Here is a 26,011-nt window from a genome sequence, read left to right on the forward strand (position 1 = left end):
ATTTGTAAAAATATGAATTCAAATTGGTGTTTTGGGCTTGTACCCTTGATTGACATACGGTCGCCGACTCTAATGTATAAATAGTTAAATACACAGAGTCATAGATTAGGCAGTTAATAACTTAATATTTAATAATAGTATTTAACTTCATCACATATTAAGTTAAAGCCAATACACATTGATGAGTACCATGATTCTTATAAACTCCATAATATTCAATAACTCAAAACTCAATAGCTCAAATGCTTAAAGCCTTAAAGGTAATACACTAAGTGTCAAAGTCACAAGACTCGCAAGTCACAACTCACAAGTTCATAGATCAATAAAATCACAACTTAAGTTACAAATTACAAGTGCTAAACTACTAATAGTAGTTGCTATGCCTCCCTGGATCAATCCCACTCATGCCTCGCTGGAGTCGACGTCCATTGCTCTCTGTTTAAAGGACATATGTGGACCACGGCATAGAATCGGAGAAGAAACGAGTGTAGTCATCCACAAGTGTCACATAAATGGAATCATCAACATACTGTAGGTAACCTATCCTAGGATATAAGCTAGGGTTACCAATCAATCCAGTCTGTGAAGAAGATGATCCACTGTGATATGATGTTGGCGCTGGCGCAAGAGGCGATGGCATTGGCTGCATGTATGGCTGGTGAGGTTGGTAGCTAGGTCTGCTAGGGTATGCAAAGATGTTATTTATAAAAGATGATCCAGTATGTCCCTAGGACTGGGACTGGGACTGGTAGTCATAGTCCCCTACCCCACTAAACTGCCCGTATGATGATGATCCATATCCATATCCACCGTAAGGTTGTGATGCACCATAATCCGATGCCAATGGAGTGGTATGTACTTCAAAAGATGGGGCACGCCAATGTCCAGTCGGTCCTCCCTCCCTATCACCCATACTCAAACCACCAACAGAGCTAGATAGGTTATCAATGTCCATGTGATCAGGTTGCAACTGTGTTTGTCGACCCCTACGCTTCCTGTTATATGTATGTAGGGGGCTTCTTGAGGATGGGGGTGCTGGGGCACGTGCTCCGTGGTCCGTATCTTGTGTGGCATGATCAAACTGTGTCTCTCCAGTGAATCGGAGTGGCTCTACAGGTGCCGTATCCTGGGCCTCTTGGAGTGGATGAGTGCAAAGGTACTCTAGTTCCTCTCACAACCAGATGCAGAACATGTTTGGGCAAGGACTTTAATTGCTATTCTTCTTAAGTTTTCAGCCGATTCCCCATACAACACCCACCATTCAGCTGCATTACAAGTTTACAACAAAAAAGACATGTGTCAAATGTTGTTTCAACTTTCAAATTTCAATACATATGTAATTTAAAACTTAAAAGAATTACCAGCATCACCACGTGCTCTGCCTTGTATTGCAGCCTCAGTTCCAAAACTTCCCAATGCATCCCTAAATACCTTGATCTACACCCATGTAGAAAATTAGTAAGTATTTCTTCACTACTTATTTGAAAGCATCAATAAGTTGAGTTTCCAAATGAACTTACCTCATTTTTGCAAATTGCTTGTAGTGCATCATCTGGCTCCAACTTCTTCACTACTTGTTTCACAGCATCAATAAGTTGAGTTTCCAACCCAAACCTATTGTTATATTGATACTTAGGGTTTAAGTAGTATGATGAAATATGACATATAGAATAGAGGTATTGTCAAATGCATAGGTAATTAGTAAATAATAATACTATGAATTAGTAAACATAAAACAAATTTACTCATCAGCCTTATGCAGTGGATACATAAGTTGATTCTCCCAGCGAGCATTTATGATATCTAAGAAGTGTTTGCTACTGCGAGGAGCCACACTATAGACACTATCTCTCATCAAGTCTATTGCAGCATATAGGACTGGCATGGTTGGGCCCTTCAGAGCGGAGTCAGCAACATGTAGAACTTTAACTACTGGCTCCAAAATTTTCACTACTTTGCTTAGTTTGGTCCAGAAGTCCTCAGATGACATCGTTGCTTGTGCTTCCCTCCCATTTGCAGTCTTGGAACCCTTCCATTCAAACCACTCCTCAGAAGCAAACATGCTTCTCAGCCCGGCCTTCTTTGTCTCAATGCTTTTGAGGGCAATGTAGTTGGTGGCAAATCTTGTGACGCCAGGCCTAACCAAGTCACCCCCACATTTTTCCCTCAATAGATTGATTGCATAGGAGTGGTTGTATACAAAGTTGGTGACTTGTTTTGCACTTTCAACCACAGTCTTCACCAACTTTAACTTTCCCATATCTTTTAGCATTAAGTCAATGCAATGGGCTGCACAAGGAGTCCAGAAGAGCCGGTACTTACTATTGTTCATCATCTTCTCACCGGCCAGCTTAAAGTTACTTCCATTGTCCGTTGTAATCTGGACAACATTCTCACTACCCACATCTTTTTCTACTACTTCCTTTAACAATCTGTAAATATATTTTGCATCCTTTATTTCTTTAGATGCATCCACAGATTTTAGGAACACTGTCCTCCCATCACAATAAACCATGAAATTGATGATGGACTTTCTTGTAGGCCCAGTCCATCCATCTGCCATTATAGTCACCCCATATGTCTCCCACATATTCCTCATCTTATTAATGTACTCATCAATCTCACTCTTTTGTTGAGGTAGATAAACATTCATTACCTCATATGGGGTGGGGCCCTTGAATCCTGGGCCAGCCTCTGCAATGGTATCTATCATAGTATCATAATGGGGGCCTTGTGCAGTGTTTGCTGGGATGCTATGGTATAGCATCCACTTAGCTATTGATTCTTTAACCAATCCCTTCATCCCCTTCCATGTTCCTTTGATTTTGGGTTGACTGCTTCCTTTCTTCTTATGCAATTTAGGATCAGATGTTGATGGTGGTACTAGTACTGGTAGAGGTGTTGGGGCTGCCCTCACACTTTGTGATCTTTTAAAAGGATTCAAAGTTCTAGGACCTCCGAATCGCCACTCCTCCACTACCCCTACTCTTTGTCTCTCCGATCATCTTGAAAACTTACTCTACTCCTGAAACAGTCCGCTTAAAATCCCTAGCCTCCTCTGCTGTTTGTATGTCATCAGGTACTGCAATGTCATCATCACCATCATCATCATCATCATCATCATCATCATTGTATCGTCTTCCTCCTCCCATCGAACTCCTCACTGTATCCTCAAGTTGTTCTCTTATCCTTTGCTTGTCAGCCTTCCTCTTCTTTCTTCCCCTCAAACTATCACCAATCTCCCTGGCTACTTCAGTAAGGACCATATAACAACCTACAACATCTTTAGATCCTCCAGTCAGATGTTGTTTAAGTCTACTGGACCCACCTCCCATAAATTGCATGTGACAATAGTTACATATAGATTTTCTCTTATCCCCATCAATAGGAGTACCATGTAACCATGCAATGTCACCCCTATGCTGGCTGGCTGGTCTCTCTTGTTCCCTCTGTTCTCTTTGTTCCCTCCGCCCCCTTTGTTGACTACTTTCCCCCACCTTTTGCTTGCCCTTCGCACGTTGTCTATCACGATCCGCCATAATGATACTTGTTTACTGCAATGTAAGTAACACAAATAATTAAAAAACTTAATGTAGATGCACTTCAATTGACACTTTTAGATTACTAATACACTTGTATTGTTATTTAATATTTTTTCCCTAACCCTTATATTTTTCACATAATTAAAACCAATTTTTTATATATAATGTTAATATAAGTATTGACCTAACACAACAAAACCTAAAATTAGTAAACATAATATACATGTAATGCATCTTAAAACATATAGAAATAACTTTCATATTTTTTCATTATTTTTTAAACTTAAAACTCATATTTTTCCTTATTTATTTCTGTTTTTTTAATTTTTTATATATTTTTCTTAATTTCCAAAAATTAAAATAATTATTTAAGAGCAGAAAAATAAATCCGACACTGTGAAGCCGTAGATCGGCCATTGGTGTCTAACATATATTTAATTCATTACCATCTAAGTCATATTACTCCTAATTATTTCCTATTTTAGTTGTAGGAAAATGAATTTTTAAAACCAGAAAAAAAAAAAAAATACATATGGGAAAAAAATTTCGACACCGTGAGGCTGTAGATCGGCCTCCGGTGTCTAACATATATTAATATCATCAACATCCAACAACATTTGTACAAAGTATTTTAAAAAAAAAAATAGTTTTAGAGAAATAGAATTTACCTTAAATAATGAAAATAGGCTTGGATGATGAGCTTAGCTGACCCTCCGACGTCTTCCCGGCGACAAGGAGCTTCAACAATGCTTGGATGAGGCTTGGAGGGGAGGAAGAAGAGCAAAAAATGAGGAAGAAGAGAGAAAAATAGAGTTTCAGCAGCTCTCGGTCGAAATATCGACCAAGAGCTGCGAAATATGGTATAAAATGGCCCCTAGTGTCACACTATTTGTCATTTTTTCAATATCTTGCGATATATCGTGAGATCCACGATATTTCGTCGATATCTCACGATATATCGACGAAATATTGTATTTTTTGGTTTCGGATTGGTTTCGTATCTCGGACATGTCGAGATATACGAAATTTGGCGATATATCGCCGAAATTTTGTGAGATTTTATACCATGCTCTTAGGTAGCAGTCGGACTTTTATCACCCTGTTCCCATGGTTCACCCTGATGATGCTGGTGCTTTCCAAAAGGAAAGGGAGATGGAACGGATATATGACTTTTTGACGGGCCTTAATCCTGAGTATGATCAAGTTCGAGTGCAAATCTTAAGGCATGATACATTCCTTCTCTCCTTCAGGCTTACAATTTGGTTCAATCTAAAGAACATCAAAAGAACATCACCGGACAATTATGATGCTCACTGCTGTTCCTGTCCGGTCTGCATTACTTACCATCCCATCTGCACCTCTTCCTGCGGATTCCTCAAAGGGCACTACACCAGCATGGGAACCAGTGAAGTGTGATTACTGTGGTTGCCCTCGTCACACACGTATGACTTGTTGGAAGCTTCCGACGCTATCCCTGCTACTGCCACCCTGACACCTTTCTCCGGATAAAATTGGTGACACAACTGACTACTAGCTCCTCTCATTTTCCTGTCTCCAACCTTGCCCAGTCAGGTATTTTTCATGTTTCCTCTCCGAGTCCTTTGTGGTTAATTGACTATGGTGCTATAGATCACATGAAAAGCAACTCAGAGGTCTTCCGTACCTACTCTCCGTGTTATGGACGGGACAAGGTACGTGTTGCTGGTGGGTCTATGTCCTCCATCTCGGGTAAAGGTTCAGTATCTTGCAGTTCACATATCTCTCTTTCTTCTGTTTTGCATGTACCCAAGTTATGTGCTGATCTACTATCTATTTATCATTTAACAAATGAGTTAAATTGTTCGGTTCACTTTTTTTCAACTCATTGCGTGTTTTGAGATTTGGTGATTGACGCAGGCGGAAGGTTCAGATATGTAATAGAGAGATCAGATCAAGTTTATAGGGAGGCTAGGGATAGGATAAAGGGAGAAGACGAGGTTTTAAGATCAGGTTCTGATCTTGGATGAAGAGAGAAGAGACGAGATAGAGAGGGGGAGAGAAAGAAGAGAAGACGTTGAGGAGAGGGGAGGGAAAGAAGGTGATCAAACACACCTGCTGATTTCCAATGAAATCCTATATTCAATTCATTCTTCAAATCTTTCTTTCATTGTTGAATTACATGAGTATATAAAAAAAATAAAAATGACTCTTGGACTCGAGCATTAATCACCTAGAAGCTAACTCCAATAAAGCATTAAATTACCGAGAAACTAATACCAAGTAAAATTAATTCCTTGTACAAACTTTTGGACTCCTACATAGAAAACTTAAAAAGACCCAACTTGAAAACTTAAAAGTCTCATTAAAGCACCTAGAAAAAAAAATCAACTCATTAAGTAAGCTTAGGAAAATGAAAAGACATAGTGGAATATTAAAAGGCACTTTAAGAAAATTAAACTCATGTCTGGTGGCTCTTTGGAGTTGACTTAATGGCCTCACCAACAATAATATCACAGGGACTAACCCTGGCCAGCTTAACCCAAGGCTGGGCTTAATTGGGGCTGGTTCTTGGCCTTGCGGTTTGGGTCTAGTTTTGATGTGGACCAAAACAGCATGAGGGATCTTCTTCAGGCTTGATATTGCATCAATTTCCCTGATGTTGGAAAAAGCTCGTCCATGAGTTTTGTAATGGAGGAGGATCAAGACCACATGATTTGCATCGACGATCAAGCCATAATCAACTTGTAAAAATTCCTCGATCCGAAGCTTTTTATAAAAGTAACCATCATGAAGCCATAGTCAATCGGCCCACGGAAGAGATCCATCGTCAGGATCTTCTGATGATCGTCGTCAAACATCTCTTGGATTGGAATCTGAGTGGAAATCTTGGCATCTTCAAGTGGACCTTCAATCAATTTATCATATTCAATCTCATTCAGTGGAGCTTCATCGTCCGGCTCTTCATGGGCAACTTCAGCTGTAGGCTCATCATAGTTGTCATGGCGTCGCCATGGCGTCCTGGAGTTGGGAGAGGGGGCATATCGAGCTACGCCATGGTGGATGTCAATATATCGTTCGATATGGCTTCCATGGCGACGCCATGGCGTCGCCATGGACGCCATACCACGATATGTTGGCATATCGGTCGATATTTGTACATATAAAAGTTAGATTAAAATTTTTTTTTTTTAAACCATTTAATAGCTTAGATGCTTTGCTCCAAATCACATACACTAAAGAAAGACTATTGCTATCAAGCTTCAGTAAACAGGTTAGCCTATCATTTGATTTTTACTATTGCTTTCAATTATTTGATAGGTTAATCTATATTTTCAATTTTTCATACTTTCATATACACTAATGGATATTAGTTACACTTTCATGAATTAAACCATAGTGGCATAGTATATTAGTAGTAGTGTAGTACACTTTTATGTTGATTTTTGATGTTATAGGACATATATTATAGCATACTAAATGACATTAAAAATACAGAAAATAAAAAATTAAGCATGGTCGACATGCTCGCCATGGCAACGCCATGGCGGGCGACATGTCGATATATCGACGTGACACCCTTCCACCGACTTGGATCGCCGTGACGCCGTGACAACTATGAGGCTCATGTGAAAGGGCTTCCTCTTCATTTTTCATAAGAACTTGAAATACCTTCTTGGTGAATTTTTCAAGGCTTTTTCTAAAGTTCTTGTGACCAACACGTAGCCCTTCAATTTGAACTCTCATACGCTCTTGGTATTGAAGTAGTGAGTCACAGAGATGTTGCCATGCTGCGTCCATAGGAGAACATCAAGTTGAGGCTGATTTGTTACAGCTTGTCAGGTTACGCTAACAACAACATGTAGGAACTTTCATCTTTGATACCAATTTGACGCAGGCGGAAGGTTCAGATATGTACTAGAGAGATCAGATCTAGTTTATAGGGAGGCTTGGGATAGGATAAAAGGAGAAGACGAGGTTTTAAGATGAGATTCTGATCTTGGATGGAGAGACAAGAAGAGACGAGATTGAGAGGGGGAGAGAAAGAAGAGAAGACGTTGAGGAGAGGGGAGGGATAGAAGGTGATCAAACACACCTGCTAATTTCCACTGAAATCCAATATTCAATTCATTCTTCAAATCTATCTTTCATTGTTGGATTACATGAGTATATAAAAAAAAAATAAAAATGACTCTTGGACTCGAGCATTAATCACCTAGAAGCTAACTCCAATAAAGCATTAAATTACCGAGAAACTAATACCAAGTAAAATTAATTCCTGGTACAAACTTTTGGATTCCTACAGAGAACTTAAAAGACCCAACTTGAAAACTGAAAAGTCTAATTAAAGCACCTAGAAAAAGAAATCAACTCATTAACTAAGCCTAGGAAAATGAAAAGACACATTGGAATATTAAAAGGCACTTTAAGAAAATTAAACTCAGGTCTGGTGGCTCTTTGGAGTTGACTTAATGGGCCTCACCAGCAATAATATCACAGGGACTAACCTTGGCCAGCTTAACCAAAGGCTGGGCTTAATTGGGGCTGGTTCTTGGCCCTGCGGTTTGGGTGTAGTTTTGATGTGGACCAAAACAGCATGAGGGATCTTCTTCAGGCTTGATATTGCATCATTCCCCCGATGTTAGAAAAAACTCGTCAATGAGTTTTGTAATGGAGGAGGATCAAGACCACATGATTTGCATTGAAGATCAAGCCATAATGAACTAGGAAAAATTCCTTGATCCAAATCTTTTTATAAAAGTAACCATCATGACGCCATAGTCAATCGGCCCATGGAAGAGATCCATCGTCAGGATCTTCTGATGATCGTTGTCAAACGTCTCCTGGATTGGAATCTGAGTGGAAATCTTGACATCTTGAAGTGGACCTTCAATCAATTTATCATATTCAATCTCATTCAGTGGAGCTTCATCGTCCGGCTCTTCATTGGCAACTTCAGCTGTAGGCTCATGCGAAAGGGCTACCTCTTCATTTTGCATAAGAACTGCAAATACTTTCTCGGTGAATTTTTCAAGGCTTCTTCTAAAGACCTCGTGATCAACACGTAGCTCTTCAATTTGAACACTCATACGCTCTTGGTGTTAAAGTAGTGAGTGACAGAGATGTTGCCTTGCTGAGTCCATAGGAGAACTCCAAGTTGAGGCTGATTTGTTATAGCCCTGTCAGGTTAAGCTAACAGCAACATGTAGGAACTTTCATCTCTGATACCAATTTGACGCAGGCGGAAGGTTCAGATATGTTATAGAGAGATCAGATCTAGTTTATAGGGAGGCTAGGGATAGGATAAAGGGAGAAGACGAGGTTTTAAGATAAGATTCTGATCTTGGATGAAGAGAGAAGAAGAGGCGAGATTGAGAGGGGGAGAGAAAGAAGAGAAGACGTTGAGGAGAGGGGAGGGATAGAAGGTGATCAAACACACCTGCTGATTTCCAATGAAATCCAATATTCAATTCTTCAAATCTTTCTTTCATTGTTGGATTACATGAGTATATAGAAAATAATAAAAATGACTCTTGGACCCGAGCATTAATCACCTAGAAGCTAACTCCAATAAAGCATTAAATTACCGAGAAACTAATACTAAGTAAAATTAATTCCTTGTACAAACTTTTAGACTCCTACATAGAAAACTTAAAAGACCCAACTTGAAAACTTAAAAGTCTAATTAAAGCACCTAGAACAAGAAATCAACTCATTAACTAAGCTTAGGAAAATGAAAAGACACATTGGAATATTAAAAGGCACTTTAAGAAAATTAAACTCAGGTCTGGTGGCTCTTTGGAGTTGATTTAATGGGCCTCACCAACAATAATATCACAGGGACTAACCCTGGCCAGCTTAACCCAAGGAAGGGCTTAATTGGGGCTCGTTCTTGGCCCTGTGGTTTGGGTCTAGTTTTGATATGGACCAAAACAGCATGAGGGATCTTCTTCGGGCTTGATATTGCATCAATTCCCCCGATGTTAGAAAAAACTCGTCCATGAGTTTTGTAATGGAGGAGGATCAAGACCACATGATTTGCATCGACGATCAAGCCATAATCAACTTGTAAAAATTCCTCGATCCGAAGCTTTTTATAAAAGTAACCATCATGACGCCATAGTCAATCGGCCCATGGAAGAGATCCATCGTCAGGATCTTCTGATGATCGTCATCAAACGTCTCCTGGATTGGAATCTGAGTGGAAATCTTGACATCTTCAGGGGGACCTTCAATCAATTTGTCATATTCAATCTCATTCAGTGGAGCTTCATCGTTCGGCTCTTCACGGGCAACTTCAGCTGTAGGCTCATGTGAAAGGGCTTCCTCTTCATTTTGCTTATGAACTTCAAATACCTTCTCGATGAATTTTTCAAGGCTTCTTTTAAAGTCCTCGTGACCAACACGTAGCTCTTCAATTTGAACACTCATACGCTCTTGGTATTGAAGTAGTGAGTCACGGAGATGTTGCCTTGCTGCGTCCATAGGAGAACTTCAAGTTGAGGCTGATTTGTTAAGCCCTGTCAGGTTAAGCTAACAACAACATGTAGGAACTTTCATCTCTGATGCCAATTTGACACAGGCGGAAGGTTCAGATATGTAATAGATAGATCAGATCTAGTTTATAGGGAGGCTAGGGATAGGATAAAGGAAGAAGATGAGGTTTTAAGATAAAATTCTGATCTTGGATGAAGAGAGAAGAAGAGACGAGATTGAGAGGGAGGAGAGAAAGAAGAGAAGACGTTGAGGAGAGCGGAGGGATAGAAGGTGATCAAACACACCTGCTGATTTCCAATGAAATCCAATATTCAATTCATTCTTCAAATCTTTCTTTTATTGTTGGATTACATGAGCATATAAAAAAAAAAAAAAAAAATCTTGGACTCAAGCATTAATCACCTTTAAGCTAACTCCAATAAAGCATTAAATTACCTAGAAACTAATACCAAGTAAAATTAATTCTTTGCACAAACTTTTGTACTCCTACGTAGAAAACTTAAAAGACCCAACTTGAAAACTGAAAAGTCTAATTAAAGCACCTAGAAAAAGAAATCAACTCATTAACTTAGCCTAGGAAAATGAAAAGACACATTGGAATATGAAAAGGCACTTTAAGAAAATTAAACTCAGGTCTAGTGGCTCTTTGGAGTTGACTTAATGGGCCCCACCAGCAATAATATCGCAGGGACTAACCCTGGCCAGCTTAACCCAAGTTTGGGCTTAATTGGGGCTGGTTCTTGGCCCTGCGGTTTGGGTCTAGTTTTGGTGTGGACAAAAACAGCATGAGGGATCTATTACTTGGACTCTACACCCATAGATCAAGAACTCGTCTCGAGTATAGGTTTTGACATGGCCAAAAGCTAGTTGAGTCGAGATCTTGACGAGTTGGGGTATTTTTTGTTTTTCTGAACTCGATGGCTGGTTTCGGTGGGTTTAGACCTAGTTTGGTTGTGAAAGTTGGTATACAGCCTATGTTGGGCCATTTAAACACAATGACACTATTAGATTTTGAAAAATCAAAGTCCAATTAGGAGTTTCACTTAGTGGGAAATCAGGACAGACACTTATGCCAGAAACTAGGACAAATACTTATTTATGCCTAATATCATTTAAGTAAATGTATTTGTATTTCATTTACTTAAGATATTATTCATAAATAAGCAAATAGACCCTATACGAATCCAATAAAAATAGTTAAAAAATAAAATTCCAAAAATGATAAAAAGTCAACCCCACAGTTCAAGAACAAAAACTGGATTTTCGGCGGTAAGTGCAATTTTTAACTTTTGAATGCTAGGGTTTTTCTCAAATCTAAAAATTTCATAAATCTTAATATGGTAAAACATTGCTAAAAACCAAAAGTACAGTAAATATTCATTTGTTTTGATGCCCGAAAAAATATTTTCATTCAGAGTGATTTTGATAGCATTCGCGTACCCCAAATTAAGTTTGACCGGTACATAACTCCTTCAATATAAATCAGATTTAAGCTTTCACTCAATATAAATCAGATTTAAGCTTAAATCTAATTTATATTGAAGGAGTTTTGTATCAGTCAAACTTAATTTGGTGTACGCGAATGCTATTAAAATCGCTTTGAATGAAAATATTTTTTCGGGCATCAAAACAAATGAATATTTTACTGCATTTTTGGTTTTTAGCAATGTTTTACCATATTAAGATTTATGGAATTTTTAGATTAGAGAAAAACCCCAGCATTAAAAAGTTGAAAATTGCACCTATTGCTGAAAATCCAGTTTTTGTTCTTAAACTGGGGGTTAACATTTTTTGCTTTTAGAATTGGATTATTTAACTATTTTTATTGGATTCAAATAGGGGGTATATTTGCTTATTTATGAATAATATCTTAAGTAAATGAAATACAAATTTTATTTACTTTAATGATATTTGGTATAAATAAATGTCTGTCTGTCCCGGTTTACGGAAAAAAATAAGTGTCTGTATACCAAGGTTTGCATAAATAGGTGTTTGCATACCAAGATTTCCCACTGAAAAGACCAAAACCGCCGAGATCTCGCCTCTCAGTCGAGATTTGGAACTCATATATTAGTGTTTGGGTCGAGATCTCGACCAAGATTTCCCACCGAGAAGACCAAAACCACCGAGATCTCGCCTCTTGGTCGAGATCTGGCACTCATATACTGGTGTTTGGGTCGAGATCCCTGATGCAGTGTCAAGCTTGAAGAAGATCCCTCAAGCTGTTTTGGTTTATATCAGAACTAGACCCAAACTGCGAGGCCAAGAACCAACCCCAATTAAGCCCAGCCGTGGGTTAAGCTGGCTAGGGTTAGTCCCATGAAGTTGACTCCAAAGAGCCACCAGACCTGAGTTTAATTTTCTTAGTGTTTTAATATTCCAATGTGTCTTTTCATTTTCCTAGGCTTAGTTAATGAGTTGATTTCTTTTTCTAGGTGCTTTAATTAGACTTTTCAGTTTTCAAGTTGGGTCTTTTAAGTTTTCTATGTAGGAGTCCAAAAGTTTGTGTAAGTAATTAATTTTACTTGGTATTAGTTTCTAGGTAATTTAATGCTTTATTGGAGTTAGTTTCTAGGTGATTAATGCTCGAGTCCAAGAGTCATTTTTATTTTCTTTATAAACTCATGTAATCCAATAATGAAAGGAAGATTTGAAGAATGAATATTGGATTTCATTGGAAATAGGCAGGTTTGTTTGATCACCTTCTATCACTTCCCCTTTCCTCAACATCATCTCTTTTTTTCTCTCCCCCTCTCAATCTCAGCTCTTCTCCTCTCTCTCATCCCCCTGTCTCTTCTTCTCTCTTCATCAAGACCAGAATCTGATCTTGAAACCTCGTCTTCTCCCTTTATCCTATCCCTAATCTTCCTATAATTTAGATCTGATCTCTCTATTACTGATGAACCTTCTGCCTGCATCAAATTGGTGTCAGAGATGAAAGTTCCTACATGTTGTTGTTAGCTTAACCTGATAGGGCTGTAACAAAACAGCCTCAATTTGAAGTTCTCCTATGGACGCAGCAAGGCAACATCTCTGTTACTCACTACTTCAATACCAAGAGTGTATGAGTGTTCAAATTGAAGAGCTACGTGTTGGTCACGAAGACTTTAGAAGAAGCCTTAAAAAATTCACAGATGATTCTATCAGTGGATTAAGTCCGCAAAATAGATGTTGACAGTTGCGCTAGTAGCCTCTGCATGAGTGATGTGGAAGGAGGAGAGGGGGTGCTAGAAGTTGTGCTCCCTATGTCCAAGTTCCGATGCCGGAGGGTCTTGTATGCCGGAGGGTCTTGTATGCCGGAGGTTGATGCTGATACAATACCTCTGCCTTCTAATGAGGCTGCTTCTCCGCCTGGTAAGGGATGGTCTTCGCTTTTCTCCTCTTCCGCTTCTTCGAAGGAGATCGGTTTCAAGCTGCATTTTATTGAACCTTAGTCTGTGGATGGCATTCCCACGGCTGTTTGCCCAACTACGGTGCTCCAAGAGGAGGAACACAAATGGGGTAACATCCTTATAGGCCATTTGCTTGGTAGGAGACCCCCATTCTTCTTAGCTCGTGATTCCTTGCTCAGGCAATGGAAGCCATCTGGGGAGGTGGAATATTATCTCTTGGAAAGTGGTTTCTTTGTGTTTAAATTTTCTTCCTTCGATGATAAGCTCAGGATTTTGGAGGGGGGGGTTGTGGTATGTTCAACGGAGACCCTTGATCCTACGACCTTGGACTCCTCAAGCTTGTCTCGACCAAGGAACCGTAAAGTCTATCTCAGTATGGGTGAACTTGCCTAACTTGCCTTTTCAATTCTGGTCAGAGGAGGCTTTGAGCATTATAGGGAGCACTCTGGGAAAGCCTCTCTTCACAGATAAATGGACAAAAGCCCAGACCCGCCTCTCATTTGCTCGTCTTTGTATTTACATTTCCGCTGATTCAGAGATGTTGCATTCCATCCCCATCTCCTCAGGGGATGGAGCTCCATTTTTGCAACGAGTGATCTATGATTAGAAACCGCCTCATTGCTCCTGTTGTGCAATTTTTGGTCATCGTGATGAACATTGCCCTTTGGGGGGAGTTACTAGCAATCACTCTGCCCCGGAGTTTGCTGCCAATGAAGCTAACCCGTCTTGGGTTCCCGTTAGTCACCCTCGTTACCGTTCTCGTTCACGTAAGAAGCCCTCTCATGACCCTATGAGATCAGAGATTCTCTTTCCTCCTCCCTCTGTAGATGGGGCTGATGGTGTATGTACTCTGTCTCATGGTTCATCAGATGTTGATCCCTCTCCGACCGAGAGGTGTACCGTGTTAGAGAAGGTCGCATCTCCATCTGTTGGCAGACAAGGTACCTAGACTGGCTAGGGAGGAGTGTCTCGAGGTGGAAAAATTCCCACTCTAGTATTCATCTGTCTTGTCTTCTTCAGCGATGGGAATTCACACCCAACCAGCCTTAGAAAATCGATTTGCCTTGCTGGCCTCTTCTTTAGATGGAAACCATTCCTCCATAGTCTATGCCTCTGCTGTTCAAACTGCAAGCACTTCGTACCTTGCCAACGCCAGCTTGCTTATGTCTTCAAATATGGGAGACGGTCTTTACCCCTGCTTTGATAAGGAAGGTGATTTCTCACCTGCTCGATTACAACCTCAAATGGATGCCACATTTTGCATGGTACTGGCTAGGAATAAGATTGGACCACTTGCAAGGAAGGATTGCCAAGCTGAAGTGGCACGTGATGTGATGTCTACACATGAGCTGATTCAAATTGATCATTGCTACAGTGGAATTGAGTGTGGTCATTTAGATTCAAATGTTGGCCCACCTTTGTCTCTTGATGGCATTAACCAAGAGAATAGTGCATGCATCTCAAATGAAGGAGGGTCTCCTTTTTCTCCCATGACCACTCCACCTAGTGGAAATGACATTGGAGTTATTGGTAGTGCTAATGGCGCCTCTTTGAAACGGAAGAGTCCTTATCTTCTAACCAAAGTAGGAGCTGGGTGATCCCTCCCGTTCCTCTATATAACCCTAATGGGAAGAAGGTAAACTTTATATATAGGTGATTGGTTGTCTGGTTTTGACTATGTCATTTTGTTCCTCTTTGCGTGGTCTCCCTTCAGCTTGATTTGGCCATAGGTTGTTTGTTGTTTTGTTGTGGAGTGTTCTTGTATTTTTTCTCGTTCTTTCCCCTTTTTGGAGGGGAAAGGTTTCTTTGTTCTACTTTTATATACTTTTTATTCATCCAAAAAATAAAAAACAATGACAATGAGAAAGTAACTACTCTTGTCCCCTTGGAAGTAATAACTTACACTCGGAGTAGATCCAAGAACAAGGGGACCATAAGAGACCAACCATTACTCACTGTGGTGCCTCCTCCAGATTCGCCCTCTCCATCAAGTAATTTCTCTCCTATTTTTTATATTATACCTGACTCTGATAACTCTTTGCTTGATGATTGTCCCATTGCCATAAGAAAAGGTGTTCGCTCTTGCAATCAGCACCCTATCTCTCATTTTGTATCTTATGAGTCTCTATCATCTTCCCATCTTGCCTTTGTTTCCTCCTTGTCTTCTGTGTCTATTCCACAGGATTGGAAGGAGGCCATTAAGGATTTGAAGTGGAAGTTTGCCATGATAGAAGAAATGCAAGCGTTGGACAAGAATGGCACATGGGAACTTGTCCCTCGCCCAAAAGGGAAAAAGTTAGTTGGATGCAAATGGGTATTTACAGTTAAGAAAAAAGCAGATGGTATTGTTGAGAGATACAAGGCTCGTCTGATTGCTAAGGGCTTTACCCAAACCTAGGGGATATATTACCAAGAAACTTTTGCTCCTGTGGCAAAAATGAACTCAGTCAGAGCTTTGTTGTCCTATGCTGCCAATCTGGGATGGAACCTACTACAACTAGATGTCAAGAATGCCTTCTTAAATGGAGATCTTGAAGAAGAAGTCTATATGGATTTGCCTCCTGGATTTGATTCCACCTCCACGGTTGGCAAAGTATGCAGGTTACAAAAGTCCCTTTATGGACTCAAACAATCCCCTAGGGCTTGCTTTGGTCCTTTTTTGAAAGCCATGAAGTTTGGGTACCAACAAAGCCAAGCCGATCATACATTATTTGTGAAACGGAGTAGTTCCCGAATCATAGCTCTTATTATGTATGTAGATGACATCGGGATCACTGGGAACAATGATACTGAGATCTCTCACCTTAAAAATTTGCTAGCCACTAAGTTTGAAACCAAAGATCTAGGACCTCTCCAGTATTTTCTTGGGATTGAAATTGCAAGGTCTGATAAAGGGATTTTCATTTCTCAACAAAAATATGTCCTAGACCTTCTTAGTGAAACAGGTGTGTTTGGTTGTAAGCCTGTTGATTCCCCTATTGAGGTTAACCATCAGCTATGTAGTGCCGCGGGTGATCCAGTTGATAGAGAGCAATACCAAAGACTTGTTGGTCGGTTGATCTACCTGCCCCATACCAAACCTAACATTGCTTATGCTGTAGGCATTGTTAGCCGGTTTCTTCATGACCTTAGAACATCTCACCTTGCTACAGTGCACCGAATTTTGAGGTACCTGAAGTCTACCCTTGGGAAAGGAATTCTCTTTTCCAACAATGGGAACTTGAGGTTAGAGGCTTTTACTGATGCCAAATGGGCTGGGTCCATCGATGATAGGAGATCTACCTCTGGCTATTGTTCATTCCTTGGAGGCATCCTGGTCACATGGCGCAGTAAGAAACAGTCCGTTGTATCACGTTCCAGTGCAGAAGCAGAATATCGTGCTATGGCTCAAGGCATTTGCGAACTGATGTGGTTTAAAGGGTTGTTGTGTGATTTGGGTGTTACCACTGAAGCTCCCATGCGTCTCTACTGCGACAACATAGCTGCCAGCAGCATTGCCCATAACCCTGTTCAGCATGACAGGACAAAGCACATTGGGATTGATCGGCACTTCATCAAAGAGAAGTTAGAACAAGGCCTTATCTGTATTCATTTTGTCAGTTCTGTTAATCAACTGGTCGATGTGTTCACAAAGGGGTTAATTTGTAAACTGTTCCACCCATTGGTCTACAAGTTGGGTATGTATGATATATTTGCACCAACTTGAGGAGTGTTGAGATTTGTGGGATTAGCATCTTATCACTTTACATTGGGGTTTTATATTATTTTTCCTTTTTACCCTCTTGGGTTGTAATCTCATTATAAATACAGAGGACCTCTATCATTAGTGACAAGTCAAATCATTCTCTCAACTCTGGTTCTGAACTAGTAATTTTCAAGAAAAGAATGCTGCAGAGACGGAAGGAAGACAAAGAAGGAAAGCTAGAAAACAAAGAGAAAAAGCGATGGGGACTGAAACTTATTCGGGGGTTGTCACATCTTATTCGTCTCTCAACTATTCCACTCACCATTACACTTTCCAGTTGCAGATCAACCTTCCATACTACCTACAAATTGAGGCCAATGGTAGCCCTCCCTTCCATCTGGACAATCTCCCATTTGTATCTTCCTTTCCCCTCCTTTCTAAGAAACATTGAGTCCTAACTCGAGATAATTTTGGGCTGTCAAATTTGGCATGATGGTCCTTTTTATTCCTATGTCAGCTCTCCGGTTTGGCTAGCTGTCTGCTTTTTAGGTCCAATGGTGTAAATGAAGTTGGTAATACCTTTAGCAATTGTCTCCACCATCCTTCAAAACAAGGTTCCGATTGAAATGTCACAATTTTGTTCAGTTGTGCATATTTTTGTCTGTCTAGGAAATTTCGTATCATGTCCCACTACCTTGTATGATGTCTACGTTGTTAGTTGTGAAACTGCTCTGTGCTAAGTACAATAGGTTAACATAGTTAGATGTCTTTAAAGGTGTAACAGAATCAAATCAAGAACAACCATATCTAGCCTTGCGCAAGAGAAGAAAGAAAAGAGGAAATGATCGGCTGCAAATTATCATATTTATAATAAACTAAGTTCTGGTAATTTCAATAAATACCTTGGCTTATGTGTATTTACACAAACCCCCAGAATAGAAAATGTATTTACAGAAAACCCCCTGTGCCTTCTAACACTCCCCCTCTAGAGCATAGATATCACCCACGCTCAGCTTGGAACAACCTTGAAGGAAGACATTCCAAAACATGACCTTAGTAAATATGTCACCAAGTTGATTAGCAGAGCTAACAAAAGGAGTGGAGGTCAACTCCATATTACAGCATCTCGAACAAATGGCAATCAACTTCTATATCCTTGATATGTTCATGAAAAACAGAGTTACTCAGTTACATATTAATAGGCTTGTTAACTGAAAATTCAAACTCCTAAATAAGTGATTTCAGCCACCTCAATTCAGCTGCAGTATGAATCATGGCTCTGTACTCGGTTTCTGCAATAGACCTAACCACTTTAATTTGTTTCTTACTTCTCCAAGAAATTAGGTTACCACAAAAAAATGTACAGTAACCAACCATACACCTCCTACCACCTTCAGCTCTAGCCCAGTCAGCATTAGAATAACCAACAATATCAATATGATTATGAGGTTTATTGTTTGAGTTAAAAATAATACGGCAAGTGCACGGATCATGTGTAGCTAACGGGTCGAACAAGTATGCATATGGACACTTAGGGGGCGAACATGCATCATGTGAATGAATCAAAAGCACATAAATTCCATCATAAGATTCTAATCAAATAAAGCACAAAAGCAATGTAGAACACCAACCCTTCCTTCTCTCATGGCTTCATCCTACCCTAAGTTGAGGGATTTAGTTGGCCATGAAGAAAACACAAGAAGGAGATAGGATTGATGGAAGCAACATAGAAAATAAATGCAGAAAAATAAAATTAAGACAAGAACTTCCCTGATGTGAAGAGGTTCAGAGGATGAAGAAGAAGAAAATCCAGCTTTGCTTACAACTTGAAAAATCCAACTTGAAACTTGAACTTGAACTTGAAACTTGAATAAAATTACAACTTGAATTGAAAGTAAACTAGCCTAAGAATTACATCAACTATAAACAAAAAAAATTACATCATTGAACTTAAATTAAAAACTAAAATTACATCCATGAAAATAAATGTTGAAAATAAATCTAAAGCCTAGAAATTAAAAAACAAGGAAAAAGCCTAAGGGAGAGACTAGGGAGAAGAGAGGAGAAGAGAATAGAAGAATAATTTTAATGAGGGGAGGGGCTGACCCTTTTATAGCAGCGGGACTGTGGCCAAAATCGTTGGAGGGATAGAGATGTGGGAAAGATAAAATAGGAAAGAGATGGGATTTTAGAAAGATGGGAGAGAGAAAAGATATAGGAGAAGGGTGGGCTATGGGAGAGATTCAACGCGTGAAAGGGAGTTGGGGATTAGAGGTGGCGTGAGAGAAAAGAAAGGAAAGAAATTAGTGGAGGGAATAGGAAAGAAGAGAGAATCGTGGAAGGGAGAAGAAAGGAATGAGAGAGAGAGAGAGAGGGGGGGCGGGGGCCTCCGTGGGAATTGAATTGGAATTTATTAATTAAATTCCAAAATCCAACTTAAATTTCAACTTTAGTCAAAATCAATCTTTTTGCTATCTCTCTCTATGCTGACTCCGAAACGACTCGACCCAAGAACGAAAAGTGCACCAAATAATTCTACGAACACAACGAACCCCATATTCGATATGTTCCGGAGATTTTCAAAATCATCAAAATTACCATTATGCCCTTTTCTCTCTTTCTCAGGGGCCCAGCCCGCACAAGTGCATGAAACTTGAACTTTTGACTTCAAAGTTGACGTTTCTTGCTTATGTGGATGAAATCTTTGACCAACCTTTGACTTTTGACCAAAAATGTTGACTTTTGACTTTCTTCACACTTTAGCTTCAAAAGTAGCTTTTTTCCCCGAATTTCCTTCTCTTCCACTTGAATTGACCTAAAACCTGAAAACAAAGACAAAACACCCGAGTAGCACTGTTCCAAGTATGAAAATACATGCTTTATGTACCTAAGATTCACACATAAATGTACTCATCATTTATAAAAAAGACATTTTCCTAGAGCACCCTTAAGATATCTCAAGATGCGACATGCTGCCTCCTAGTGAACCTATTTAAGTTTCTCCATGAACTGATTAATGACACCAATTGCAAACAATATGTCAGGTCTAGTGGTAGTAAGATAGATGAGCTTACCAACTAATATTGTGTACAAGTGTTTGTCCACAAAATCTTTATCATCACTGACTCCAAGTTGCAGATGAGGATCCATAGGGGTATCAATAGGCTTAAAGCCTAACATGCCAGTCTTAACAAGAAGATCTAATACATAACAGCCTTTTTGCTTTGAACAACTTCAGTTCGCATAAAATATCTCAGAGTTCATAAATCTTTCATCTGAAATTGTTTGTTGAAGATAAGCATTGACATTGTTGGTACGTGTTAAATCATTTATTCATTACCAAAGATGATAATGTCATCAATATACACTATTAACATTGTCCCTTGTTTTTCCTTATTTCAACTAACAACTTAACAAGGGAACACAACATGAATATAGGTAACAATAGGTGCTGCACGCACACCACACATCTCACCTTGAAGACTCTCAAACTAGAATCGGTATATACTGAGTAAACTTACTCTTGATATCATGTAACAGTGAAGAAACAGCTGGGAAAGGGGGGAAAAGGGGGTAAACGTAAGAATAAGAAGCTGCAGCAGCAACTGGCCGATTCATCTTTTGGTGCTGTCCGTCATCTAGCATCAACGAGGTGAAGGGGAAGAAGACAGTCCCCTTCTACGACATATTTTATATATTTAAATTAAATGATCTTTACTTATATATATAAAGGACTATAAAATTTAAAATTGTACATAACCTCTTCTGATTTTACAAGCTAAAGGATGTCAAGTTCTCATTTTACACATAAACCACACCACCAGAACTTATTATTTCCACCTAAATCCAAATCTTTAGGCAGCACGCTTGAGGCACGACAAGGCGCCTGGCCTCGGCCTAGTCTCACCTTGGCACTATGACAACTATGTTTGAAAGACAGCATCGCATGAAGGATTTCCCCCTCCCCATTATTTCTTTATAAGGTTACAGTTCTTACAAGGCATTGGAACCTGATGGACTTCCTCTAAGAGATCAGCAGATCCAGATGGTGATTCGATGAACCTTCCTAAATGTTTCTGGCTTTCTTCTGGCTCAGCTGTCACAAGAGGGGCTCAGTGATTAATTAGATAATGTCCCGGATGCGCTATGATGGTATACTTTGTTTTGTTCATCTCCTATGCAGGCTGCTAGGCTGGTACTCATTTCTTTTTGTTGGCTATTATTGTTTAGGTTTTCCTATTTGGCCTTATATAATAAGGCCTTTGCAGTGAAGGGTCTCTACTTTCCTTCTTAATTCAATCATTATTATAAAAAGAAGGTATGTTGACAGCCTATGAATTCAAAGAATTGGAATAACAGAATTAGAAGACTTAATAACTTGGGAGTCATGAAACCAAAAAGCATCGAGCTGTCTATGCTAAATCAAAATTATGATTGATGTATCACTCTTTTACCTGATAAATCTGATGATTCTGAGTGTTTGGTTTAGTTAGTTATTGCTATAACATGGACGTTGATGCAGATAAAATGTGAACCAGATGGACAGGCTTCGTCAGCTGGACACTTGTAAAACCCAGGAGCACAACATTAATTTCTAAACCTATGTTACATCATATCATCTGTTCATACAAATGGAGGCAGGAAGGTAGCCCATCCTACAAGGTTTGCCCCTTCAGCTGGCCATTATACACTTTACTCTCGTATGGTGATCGGGCATTAGCCTCACTTCTCTGTAGGGTCATTTGAGGGTGTGGACACATTTGGTTCAACCTACTTGCAAGCACTCCCTACAATGTCAGTTGGCTAGTTCTACTTTGGCAGGTAAGGAGAAAATCCGATGGAATTTTGATCTTCAAGAATAGATAGAAATGCAGCAAAGGAGGATCAAGGGTGAAGGTTAAATGGATGTTTATCAAGTGCCAGTAAAGTGGTAGGGTTAAGTGTTTATCCATAGGGTTGTCTCCAATCAACCGAGGACCAATGATATCGAAACCACCCACATAGATTCCCATGGTACATGTGATGTTTCAAGGAATGGAGTGATAAAGAGAGTGATAGAATGAAGTATGTAGGTTAACCTTTTGGGATTGGTGTGTGGTTTGTGTGATTACACTTCACTTTGTTGTTGCTTCATCAAAAAAAAAAAAAAAAAAAAAAAAAAAGAAAAAAAAGAAGAAAAGAAAGAATGAAGTATGTGTAGCCAAGTTCATAATTTTAAACTTTTGTAATTGTAATTTAGTATGCTCATACGGTTATCAAATGGTAGAGATTTGTGGGGAGTGGAACAATATAGTTATGGTCCGATGAGATGGAGGGGAGAATTTTCACTAAAAGAAAGGGTAATTTACACGACACCCCCCCCCCCCCCCCAACGTTGCCCAATACTTACTCACGGATGTTGACAAGTCACTTGGATCTCCCCTACTTGGGGTTTATTACAAGATAATCCACTATGTTAGTTGTTTACAGTTAAGTGATGATGTCATCAAGTTAATTTTATTTAAATGCCCAAACTACCCTTGGACAAGGTAAACTTACTTTTTTACCCTTATATCAAAAAAACCTAAAATTCCATTCACATGGCTGATGATCCTAAGTTTTGAAGATCAACTTGTTGCTTCAATCTTCGACTTCCCAGTCAAGTATTCTGAGTCCGCTTCAACCACCGGTATCCTTTAACGCTGCCATCGCTGACCTCAGAAATCTCCTCGCCATTGAAGACCTTGATCCACCTTGGGAAGAGGAAGACATGGAAAACCCATATTGCAATAGCAGCACATATTCAATTTTTTTCTAACATGCACCTCCTACTTCAATCATGGCAAAGCTTCCTAGATGTCAACCCTTCTGCAGTGATTTGACCTACCCTTATTTAAACCCCACCTTTGCAACTCATGTTCCAAAGTTTTTCAAGCTTTGTTTTTTGAAACTTAAAGGGGAAATTTCTGAACTCACGGGTTAAAGCTATTTGGTAAATTTTTTTTTCCTCTTTGCAACTTTATAAACTTCTGAACTTGTTTTTTCATTCGTTGCTTCAAGTTTCACAGTTGAAACGGATTTAAAGATGAAATGGGTGGTTGTATCACAATGACATCTTAGAAAGGGTAGGTTGTAATAAGTAATACTAGGTAATAGGGAAAATTTTGTCCTAATAAGGTAGGTGAATAGTAAATAACTACAAGTATGAGAGAGAGAGAGAGAGAGGAAATCGTTGTTCAGGGGAGATGAGGGCAAGGTCGGGCAGTGGGAGTGGGAGAGGGAAAAAGAAAAATACCAAAATGATCTCATCAAACAAAAGGTTGAAAATTATGTGGCTTTTTTTTTTTTTTTCTCTTTGTTTTTTTTTGTATAATGGAGCTTTACTGATCATGTGATCTGCTCAGGGCTTTGAACATACAAAGATGATGAAGTTAAGGAGTGAAAACTGGCCAATCTGTCGTACACATGATAGACAGGGCCTTCCTAGTCAGGGTATCTGCTATACAATTCAGATCCCTTGGAACAAAGTGGAATGAAATAGAAGCAAAAGAGGAACAGAGAGAGATGCAATTAGCAATAGCAATTGCCGCATCTAGTGGTGGTAAGCTGTCAGCACCCTGCAGAAATTTGATAACCTCACTGTTATCTGATTCCACTTGCAGATGAGTGCAACCTAAAGAGATGGCCTTGGACAAAGTTGTGCGAACAGCAAGAGCTTCTCCATGAGCCGCAGTTGTAAAGCGATGAGGCATAGAGAGAGTATGAATCTGATTCCCATGGTGTTGGTGAGAAATCCAACACCTACACACAGGGGCACAACGCACGTGGTGGAGGTAGCGCGGGCGTGCCAGGGCCTTTGACGCAGGCCCAAACAGAACTGGAAACGGCCTGTCTTAGCTTCCAACCAGGATGAAACGGTCCGTTCTACCTTCAGACCGAGACAAAACGGCCTGTTCTGACTGGCAAAATGACCTATTCTAAGAGGCCGAAAACGGCCCGTTCTGACTTCTAACTAGGACGAGAAGGGGATCCTTCTGTGCCTGAGTAGCTCTAAGGTCTTTTGGGTGAAAGCAAATCACGATGGACAAAGCAAGGAAGAAGATTGAAGATCAAATTGCTTAGTTGCAGTCAATATCCGATTGGAGTCATTACAACTTGCGAAATCCGACATTGATGAGATTTACAACTTGGTGTTTACACTGCCATTGTTCTATGACCGAATCGCATAATCTCATAGAGACGAATTTGACGAAGCTTCACAACTCTGCCAGCCATGGATTGATGGAGCTTGCAACTTAATGTTAATGGTCGCCTTCTGAAACACGGGCCAAAAGACAAGATTGCTAGAATTGTTCTCCAAGCATCTTCAAAAAACGGTCTTAATGAAGCTTCCACAATTCTGCCAGCCACGGATTGATGAAGTTTGTAACTCGATGATGGTGGTTGTCTTTTGAAACACGGGCCAAAAGACATGGTTGTTGGAGTTACTCTCCAAGCAAGACCTACATGAATGCCCCTTGAAACACAAACCAATGAGGCATTGGTGGCTGGAACCCAACTCCAGCAAAAATTACAAAGAAGGATGAAAGATTACATCCTGAAAGATAAAAAGGAAAGGATAAAATAAAGATAAAGTGCAGGGTGTTTTGTTGATCCGTTGAGTGATGTTTTTCCTTTTGCTTGGCTTTGTCTTATATAGAAGTATTCACTTGGTAACTCCTGTAACCAACACTTCCACCTGCTTCCTTGTGTTGGGGCCACTTTCACTCCAAAGTGCTAATCTCTTGTGCCATGTGGCCATGTGGGGTTTGTAACCTCCCACTATCCATAGTCATGGCGGATCCCACCTTTTCACTTTGTTAAATCAAATTTAAAATGGTAACACCTTGATGGTAGCATGCAATGCACGGCCCTATGTCACATATAATCGAATCCCAATTTGTGGAATTTGGGTACAAACAATGCCCCTCACAATCTTGTTTGAACAAGGCCACACGAGTTCGAATGGAATTGTGGATATATTTTTATCGGTCTCTAGTTTGGCCTCTTGACCGAAATACGATGCCACTGTCAGGAATGGGTACTGCTGCCCTTGGTTTGCCTGATTCAGGAATGGGTTCCTTCATCGGCACATTGTCACTAAGTCGCAGGATTTGCCCCTCGAACACATCCAACAATAGGGGTAATCTCCTTAAGAAATCATGTGGCTGCCAGCACCAATCCACTGGGACGGAAAATAAATCATGCGGCTGCCACCTTCCAACCGAAAAACTTGAGCCATGAAGAAATGAGTCTAATTTCTTCATCGCTAAGGAATCTTCTTCGTCGAACAAATCGACATCCAGTTATGAGAGTATACGAGATGGAAGTGAAATTGAGGAAGTGGGATGTAGGTGTGAATGGAGGAAGTGGGATAATGGGGAGATGAGAGAGAAAAGAGAGATTTTAGGATGTTTAGGAGAGATGGAAGTAGTGGGTGGCATGTGGAGAGAAAAGAGAGAGAGTGATAATGGGGAGATGAGAGACAAATGAGAGATTTTAGGAATGCAAATCATGGAAGGCATGTCAGAGGGGAGAGGGAGAGATAATGGGGAGATGAGAGAAAATCTGATGGAGGACACGTGTCCCTCACTCTCTTTCTAATGATGGAAGGAAGAGAGAGAGAACCAAATTTATCTTCAACTACCCACGTCTCGTACTCCTCTGGGCCGAGTAAATCTGCCTCTTGCTCTGAGTATACCTCAGATTTCCCATTTTTTTTTCTTTTGTAACAGCCTACTCTCTTGCAGAAAAAGTAGCTATGCGACAAATTTCTGCCGCCCTCTCTTTTTTTTTTATTTTATGCAAACTGAGTACCGAGTCGATCGATATGATGCACCTTTTACGCCGCTAGAACTAGAAATGAAGGACCATGACTCCGTGGCTTGGTGCCATGAAAA

General features: G+C 39.9%; 1 protein-coding gene across 1 annotated transcript; it reads right to left on the bottom strand.

Moving 5' to 3' along the window:
- Window positions 1-20,081: 20,081 nt before the first annotated feature.
- LOC122672247 lies at window positions 20,082-23,824 on the bottom strand. Its single transcript, XM_043869742.1, has 3 exons — window positions 23,578-23,824; window positions 21,091-21,189; window positions 20,082-20,266 (listed from the first exon to the last, which is right to left on the bottom strand). Exons 1-3 carry the CDS (start codon window positions 23,822-23,824, stop codon window positions 20,082-20,084), a joined length of 531 nt encoding a protein of 176 aa, XP_043725677.1.
- Between the last annotated feature and the right edge of the window lie 2,187 nt (window positions 23,825-26,011).

The sequence above is a fragment of the Telopea speciosissima genome, chromosome 8 (assembly GCF_018873765.1).
Source record: "Telopea speciosissima isolate NSW1024214 ecotype Mountain lineage chromosome 8, Tspe_v1, whole genome shotgun sequence".
Taxonomy (NCBI): Eukaryota; Viridiplantae; Streptophyta; class Magnoliopsida; order Proteales; family Proteaceae; genus Telopea; species Telopea speciosissima.